General features: G+C 44.4%; 1 protein-coding gene across 1 annotated transcript; it reads left to right on the plus strand.

Annotated features, from left to right (window-relative positions):
• Positions 1-3,052: 3,052 nt before the first annotated feature.
• Positions 3,053-4,366, plus strand: GCNT3 (glucosaminyl (N-acetyl) transferase 3, mucin type). Its single transcript, XM_026052923.1, has one exon. It carries the CDS (start codon positions 3,053-3,055, stop codon positions 4,364-4,366), a length of 1,314 nt encoding a protein of 437 aa, XP_025908708.1.
• Positions 4,367-8,976: the final 4,610 nt, after the last annotated feature.

Here is an 8,976-nt window from a genome sequence, read left to right on the forward strand (position 1 = left end):
TGACAATTATGTCTGATATTTGTCAAAGGGTACAAGAGCATTTGTCAGCAGTATGCTACTCCTATAGCCTGTTCGGTATCAGCAYACTCACATGGCCTGTCACTGTCCAGTATGAAACACTGAAGCAATCAGCTGCCACTTTACAGGCTGTTTTTCAACCTTTGGCATTATTCAGACACCAAACATACCATCAGCTTCAAGAGTTTGCCTAAAATATTGAAAATCCTTATTTCAAATCTCAGGTTAGCCTTACAAATTCTCGATTCTTAAAAAAAAAAAAAAAAACTATGTTTTTTATGTAAAAATGTGATTAAAKAATTTCTTTTCAAATTCCTGAAAAATATCTCTGTTTAGTGTAACCTTCCTCAAGACAGGTCAAGTTGAATTATCTTCTGAGGACCTTACCCTTAGGTTTTAATGGGACACTGCCATTTTAACAATAGGCTGGAGTAGTAATGCTAAATTCACTTAAAATGCACTGCTGAAACAAAGCAAGCCCTCAACTACTAAGGGAGCGTTCGTGGTTGCTCTCACRGTTCTTCATAAGAGACCTCACAAGGAAGCTTTGCTCACGTGAGCACTGAGAGCTAGCAATTTCTAAACAAGCTGGTTGCCAAAAAATTCCACATTTCTTCAAAAAAGTAGATTCCAATGATCTTGGGATGCAGCTAGGAGAAGACCGACTAGGTTGGCTGGGAGAGGATGTAGGATTCCTGCTGAGGGAAAAATCAGGCATTAAAAGGAATTGTTCCTATGGTTTTTACAGGCTTCATGTATGGGGTGCATTGACTTAGACAGAAAACAGTGCCAGGCAAAGCAAAGCTACACACTTAGATGAGCATCTGTCCTGGCAAGCGTTAACTGGCTGCAGGTTTTCTTAATATACCAGCCTTTCAGCTTATGCACAACAAAAAGAACTTCGATTTCCAGGTGTTTCTGCATCCTTTTCTGAGCTAGTAATTTCTTCATGGGCTATAAATACTTTAGACTCTGTTCCCAATTAATTCGATCAACAATAATCTTACTTGAAAGAGTTGTTAAGTCATTACTTTCTATAGTATTTCTGAAACACATCAGCATGATTTTTAAAAGCTCTTTTTAAAAATGCACATACCTGGTCTTTCATAGTTAAATCCTGTTAAAAACTTTCATGTGCAGTCACAGATTTCTCAGCATTTTCTTCAGCTTGAAGAACTTAAAGATTTCTCCCACCTACCAATGTCAAAACATATACAACTAGGATCTTAAAGCAGAAAAGATCATTCACTATCCTACACAATATGTACAATATGTTCTTGTTTTACTAATCCACAAGCAAGAGCTGTAAGAAAGGAATATTCTCATACTGCAATCACAGTAGAGAATAAATCGAAGACACTTACTTTAGGAAACAAACAAGCTTACTTAGGAAAAATCCCAAGCATATAAGCTTGCTATCTCTCCATTTAACGCAGCAAGGGGGTCTAACAGGGATGACCTGGACAACAACCACTTGGAAGTGCAGAAACTGCACTGAAAGGAATATTTTTCCTCCTATTCCAAACTGTTTTTCAAAGAACCTTTCTTTTTTAAAAAAAAAAAAAAACATTTTTTAATTGTCTAAATGAAGTCTGCTATGAGTCTAAAATAGTTTACAAATTTCAGGTGCAAGGTATATATGTGACAAGACACATTTCTTCCTTGCCATAAGAAAGCAATTTGAACATCTCAGGGTTTTCGCTACATTTCCCATATCTTATCCTCATGTTCTTCCTAAGCACAATCACCTCGGAGAATAAGGGAAATATTATGTAAATCACATCATTGCCTTCTGTAATTAGAATTCCTGGACCTCAGACATGAGGCAATTATTTACTGAGCTACACAACAATATCAGTTGGAGAACCACACAGTGAACTGCACTGAAAACAATGGTTCTCAGTCCAGAACAAGTTCTGTGTGTTTGACCTGAATACATAGGCAGCCAAAGAAAATCGAGACACACCTCTGTATCTTAGAAAAATCCGGCATTTCTCCTTTCCATTATGAATGTAAAATTTTACTCATATGCTTATTTTTTAAAGAAGCCTTACACAAAGTTTCCATTTTTTTCCTAGTTCCTCCATTAAAACGGAGATTTCAACTTACCATTGAAATGATCGACATTAGCGCTACTTTGCAAACAAGGTACCAAACACTGCYGTTAAATTATAACTGTCTGTGTTGTCCAAGATGACTACAAAACCCAGCAGGTATTATTTCGTTCATCATAACACAAGCTGTATTTTAGACATTGACAGGTATCCCCTTTTCTCCAGTAACTGATAAATTGCTTTGACCTTGCCAGGAATTACATGCAGGTCCTATAGGAGGTTCCAATGMGCTCCAAGGAGATCATGTCACTAACTCCTTTAAGCGGACACGTTGTGGCAAATTATTTATAAACTACAAGGCCTCCTCTTTATAGTTTTTGCTCCTGTTTTAGAAGCAGAGGTTCCACCTTGGCCAGTTAATCAACACCCCTTTTGCAATGGTCCTCAACTAAGGCTCCAAATGCTTCACATGAACAGAAAGGCTCAGACTTCCTGATGTCATTGTAAAGGTGTGCAACAGGTGAAGGTGTACAACACCTAAATAAGGTGTACTAAAATACACCTTGTGTTGTTATTGCTGTCACTGCCTTGACCTGTAAGACGACATTTTATGAGCACATAAAAACCAAAGCAGATGCYAAAGTCAGCTAGTAAAGCCTCTTTTAAAAATGTGTTGTGCAGAGTTGCATTTTTGAGGACATAACACCTGCTCATTTTTCCACCTTTTTTTTCCTCAACATACCAAGATATATGAGAACCTAAGCATTGATAAAACCAGAGGCAGTCACGCCTTGAAGAGGGAGGAGACTTCCTTTTATTAATCACCTGCAGTTACGGCAGAGATTGCCCTGCTGCGATTTCTCAGCTTCCAGAAAACCGTGGGCACTGACACCTCTCTCCTCGCACAACACCGCTCACGCAGCACAGCAGTACCTGGCGGTGCCGGGCCGCTCCTCACCCGTGGGGCCGCACGTGGGGCCATGCAGCTGTGTGGCAAGAAGGTACTAGCATCGGCAGCGCGGCGCCGCTGCGCACTGTTGCTGGGCTTGCTGCTGCTGGTGGCCACTGTGGCACTGCACAGTGCCACCAGRCCCTGCCGGGATGGCCACCCAGGTACCGACAGCCAACCCCGCTGCCGCGACCGCCTCTACCGCTCACTCACGCTCTCCGCAGACAGAGGCATCAACTGCTCAGCGATCGTGCGTGGTGATACCGCGGCCATCCAGGCGGCCGCCCTCAGCAGGCTGGAGGTGGCCAACAGAAAGGTGCTCCGGCTGCCCGAGGACTACCTGAACCTGACGAGGGACTGTGGGCACTACAGGGCCATGCGACGCTTCATCGAGTTCCCACTGAGCCCAGAAGAGGCCGAGTTCCCCATCGCCTACTCCATGGTTATCCACGACAAAATTGAGATGTTCGAGCGGCTCCTGAGGTCCATCTATGCTCCCCAGAACCTCTACTGCATCCATGTCGATAGCAAGTCTCCAGCCACCTTCCACGAGGCTGTGCGAGCCATCGCTGCCTGCTTCCCCAACGTCTTTGTGGCCAGCCGCCTGGAGGATGTGGTCTATGCCTCCTGGTCCCGTTTACAGGCTGACCTCAACTGCATGCAGGACCTGCTCCAGAGCCCCAYGCCCTGGCACTACCTCCTCAACACCTGCGGCACCGACTTCCCCATCAAGACTAATGCTGAGATCGTCCGCACTCTGAAGCTGCTGCAGGGGAAGAACAGCATGGAGTCTGAGAAGCCCTCGACCCTCAAGCAGCAGCGCTGGCAGTACCACCACGAGGTGACGCATTTTATCTTCCGCACGACTACAAAGAAGACGCCACCACCGCATGGCTCCCCCATGTTCACAGGCAACGCATACTTCGTGGCCACACGGGCCTTTGTGGAGCACCTCTTCCAGAGCCCCACGGTGCAGCAGTTCCTCGAGTGGGCCAAGGACACCTACAGCCCCGATGAGCATGTTTGGGCCACCCTCAACCGCATGCCGGGTGTGCCAGGGGCCATGCCGTACAATGACAAGTTCGAGCTCTCTGATATGAACGCCGTGGCCCGCCTAGTCAAGTGGCAGTACCTGGAAGGCGACACCAGCAAGGGCGCACCCTACCCGCCCTGCACTGGCCGCCACCAGCGCGCGGTCTGCATCTATGGCACCGGCGACCTGCCCTGGATTCTCCGGCAGCACCACCTCTTGGCCAATAAGTTCGACCCCCTGGTGGACGAGACCGCCATCCAGTGTCTCGAGGAGCACCTGCGCCAGCGGGCCCTCTACGGCAGCGGGCTCTGAGGGGCGGCGCGGCGCCGCCAAGAGGACAGCGAGCCCCGCGCCCGCCTCCTGCCGCGGGCGACTCCGGCTGGCGGTGCTGCGGGGACGTTGGAAGGCGCGGGAGTGCCTCGCCCTGAGCAGTGCCCTGCGAGGCGGCAGCCGCACAGTACCCTGGCGCGGGAGCGCTGAGGAGCAGCCGCCGGGCGAGGGGAGCGGCCGCGCGTGCGGTGGGTAACGGTCGCAACGGCCGCGCGCCCGGGAGCCGTGGGGTAACGGCCGCGCGCGGGACGCTGTAGCGCGCGGGNGCGCTGAGGAGCAGCCGCCGGGCGAGGGGAGCGGTGTTGGGGGGAACGAGTAACGGTCGCGATTGCTGCGCGCGCGGGGGGTGACGGGTAACGGCCGCGCGCGGGACGCTGTAGCGCGCGGGCAGGGACAGGGCGCCGAGGCAGGCGGCACGGCAGGGGGCCCGGCCCTAACGGCCCCCAACGCCTTGGTTAAAGCAGGGCTTGGATGAAGCGTTTTCGCTTTCCTATCCAGCGCCTACATACTGGCCTCAGAAGCAGCCAGAGGACTTTTCTTCCCCACTCAGGCAGGCAAAGGCAGGTGAGGTCCCAGGGTGACTCCACACCCTGATAGAGGTAGAACTGGAACTTCGGTTAAGCCACTTGCTTTGCCTAAGAAGCACCTGCCCTGTCAGCCAGGCCTGGCCCTTGCTCAGCCTGACATGTGGCTGCCTCCCTGGGCTGAGTCACTGGCTTTAATAATCATTTCCAGCATGAGCTACCACCCACAAAAAAGCCCAGGCCTCAAAGAGGGGGAAAAAATGCTGGAATTGACAGTTCTGGGGTGCTCTGCCCTTTCTAGAGGCTGCCAAGGCATTTAACTGCTCTGAACTCCCTCTTTCCTCCTCTATAGCACAAGGGGACAGTGACATTTAAGTGTGCAAACCTAAGTTTTCTAAAATATCTCTCTCCACAAAGATGGGAAGAGATTATTGATGCATACTGTCAGAAACTGCAGTGGTTTTTTTTTTTTCTCTTGGCAGCCAGTATAATATTTGGCCTTTCAGAGAATTAAAATTTTTCAACACATTTTTCTCTGTGGCTTTTAAATGTACCCCTGGTTTTAACTATCTCCTTATATTAAAGCCAGCCTTTACATAGGCCCAGCAGCTCTTTACTCCCTATTCAGTTGTATTTTGTCTTTGTATTGCCAAAACTATATTTTTCCCCCCCTCAGTAATACTACCAAGCATTATCCGAAGCGATTCCACAAGTGCTAGTCTACACTTAGATCCAGTTGATTAAAATTATAACTATAGACCCAACAGTTCTGTAAAGCATTGGTTTAAATTAGGATTAGGAAATTAAATAACTAAAATGAGAAGCTATGTTTGTTACAATTGTGAGATGTTTAAATTTGGTAATAAAATGCTGATTTTTGAAGTGACACATGATTTCACAGCCACTGAACTGGCATTGAGCTGTTTTTCTTTATTTCTACCGGCTTGCAGTCTTCTAAATGGTATCTTGGGAATCTCATAGTTGTGCAAAAATATGATTTTTWAAATTTATTTGTAGGAAAGGAGCACCTGTAGGAAAGGATGAGTTTCCACACAACTATTCAAAGGTAGTCATGTATATTTGCTTTCTTTCTCCTCATGTCTATTTTTGGAGAACTCACAGGAACTTTGTAAGATCTCAAAACTTCTCAAAAAGGACAGATCTCTCCATATAGTTTTATAACTAAAATCTTCTTTAAATTGCTTCTAATCCCCTCCCATAATGTGTGGAATATGAAAGAGCAAGTCCAAGTCATTTTTTCCTTAGATACTAAGTATCTAAGTACTTTGCCCTCAAAATTATCTCTGTGCTTACATGAACTCTTGATTTGAACCTCATTTGATCAATTTAGTGTCTCAAGGTACCCTTTACTATCTTGGTTAAAGGTTCTAACATCCCAGACTTAACTTCTGGTAATTCATTAAAGTTTCTCCTGCGTTGCACTTAAGCAACTGAAGACAGTAGAGATGATAAAATCATAGAGATTATCTTGATAATACTGAAAATGAGATTATCATAACTGAGACTGAGTTTTAGAGAAAATGCTGCCTTATGTACTTTATGAATGCCCAGAGTCCTCCTTTTGTCAGAAGCCATATTTGAACACAACCAGTACCTCACAGCCAAAGCTGAYCTTTCATACCAGGGTTTATCCTTGTCTTCCCTTTTTGTTTTTGCCATGATGCCCTCTAAATACACTCATCCATGCAGGTCAAGCTGTAAGTCTTTCACTTTCTCCCACTCCTGAGAGGTACCACTACGGCCTTCCTACAACACAACAACAACAAACAAGAAATAATTGAACAAATCCATGACACTAAAAGCAAGAAGAAACCAAATAGGCAGTACCAAGCATGGTGATGTTCTAGTAAGCGAGTTGCCTTGACCTTTATCTGGATGCTAGAATGGCTTTGCATGACACTTGCCATTAACAATTTCAAGTCTTCTTGCAAGACCATAAAGTGCACTAAGAAAAGAAAAAAAATATKAAGGGGAATCAAGTAATAAAAGCAGTAAGAATAGCAGTGCCAGGTCCCCTTTCYTCTTTTTCTCTCCTCTCCAGTCAACTGAAACAGCTTCCACAGAAGCATGGCCTGCATAATGTCCCAGAAAGGTGGTTAGAGGAGAACATGTGTTGCCCAGCATCAGAGCTCATGGTTGCAGCTGCAGGGTCTGGGGCACAGGCGAGCTTCTCTGCAGCAATTTTTATCCCATAAGCAGATACTTCCAAAGGCATCACCAGGGTAATCCCAGAAGTCAGAGGGATTATTTTAAATAATTAAAATAATTGTCTCAATATGCTTAAAGCATTTTTCTGAAAAGATGACAGAAGTAAATACTGCCTGGGGAGTGGTAGGAAAAAATCTTGAAAAAATGACCTCACCTTTATGATGTTTACTTTAGAAAAAATATACCTTATCTCTATATTCTGTGCCTATTTAACTGTCATAAAGAACCAGATGCTCACTTATAAGCATATGACAAGAAAGCTTCTATAAATCATGAAGCAACACCCATATTGTTTCTTCACAAACAAGAGAGACACTAACATGAAAGTTTTCAAAAGTACGCTCACTGAGCAATCAATACTGAAGTGGCACCTGAAACATTTGCTTTGCAATTTAGCAGCGCTAAGTCATTCCAGACTGCTACTTCTCTGCTGCATACAGTATATTCTTACACACAGATTGTCTCTAGCCTCTCAAGGATAACAGACCACAGGAACAAGCCATAGCACTGACCACAGAAGCACTAACATTCTTTGTCTACCCAGGTGAGCTCGTTAGTTGGCATGCATTTAGATTTGAATGATAGAAACATCACAAAGAACAGCAGATAACTGCATTGCCTAGTAGCAGTTTGTCATTAAACAGGAAGATGAATATGTAAACTAATTTTAAGGGCAAATAGTAGTCAAGCTTGTAAAAAAATACTTATTCTGCAAGCTAAATACACAGTATACAGGAAATCAGAAGGGCTCCACTRTGAGGATGGAAAACGAGTGGCTTTCAGAACAACAGCTTGATGCATTTGCCAAAAGGGAACATAATTAGACTGTATGACCAAGAATTTTTCAATCAAAATGTTAAACCAGCTGTTAATTAATGTTTCTAGTATCAACAGCAATTAGCTAGGCAGCAACAGCACAGCAGTTTAAGGTGTGCCTTTGTCCTTCTTTCCTTCAGTTTTTATTTTTAAACTTCCTCCTTCCTGGTACTCTATCTCAAAGGCAAACTTTAGGGGTGAAAGCAATTTCTGCATTAGAGAGAACACATGGCAAACGCCCAGTTGTCCCCTACTCATGCTATKTTTTATTAAAAAATGAAATCCCCTGTTCCGCATTTGAACATGCTTTCTAGGGGGGTCTGTATCTTTCACACAGGCTAAATGATAGTTTTCCCTCAGGACAGTCTCTCCATTACTACTGTTTCAAGGAAGACGCCTTCCTGTCTCCATCCAGTAGCTCTAGAAGTCATTTAAGCCAGTTATACCTTTCTTTTAAAATCACATCACTTTTAGCAACTGGAAAAATCTGGAACATTTCAGAAGCACCCATAACATCTTAATACATTTTTCATTTGTCACTGTTTGCCTCTTACTTGCAGCTAAATAAGACTGCTCCAACGTATCAGTGGCACTTCAGCATTTACATATTTTGTTAGTACAGCAAGGCTCAAGTGCTGGAAGTGCAGAACATTTAAATTCAGTTCAAAAATCTCAGTATCAGCATTCTAGCCAAACAGGAACCACTAAGCAGGAAGTGTGAACAGCACCACCACATCCTATCACCTTTCCTTTCAAAAGGATCACGTGTAGCACTCCAGGACTTTCTTTTCTTTAATGGGTCAGTAAAATTAGCCTGAATTACAAACCTTATCAATTCTGATTTTTGCACACAGGGATTTGAATTTTACTGAATTTAAGTAGCAGTCACCTATGTCAACGTATTTTTCCTTCCTAGGTTCTTTGGAGGTATTTCAGAATATTTCAGAATATTTCAGAATATTTCAGAATATTTCAGAATATTTCAGAATATTTCAGAATATTTCAGAATATTTCAGAATATTT

This window comes from Nothoprocta perdicaria, unplaced genomic scaffold (genome assembly GCF_003342845.1).
Source record: "Nothoprocta perdicaria isolate Ctin4 unplaced genomic scaffold, notPer1 scaffold_113, whole genome shotgun sequence".
Taxonomy (NCBI): domain Eukaryota; kingdom Metazoa; phylum Chordata; class Aves; order Tinamiformes; family Tinamidae; genus Nothoprocta; species Nothoprocta perdicaria.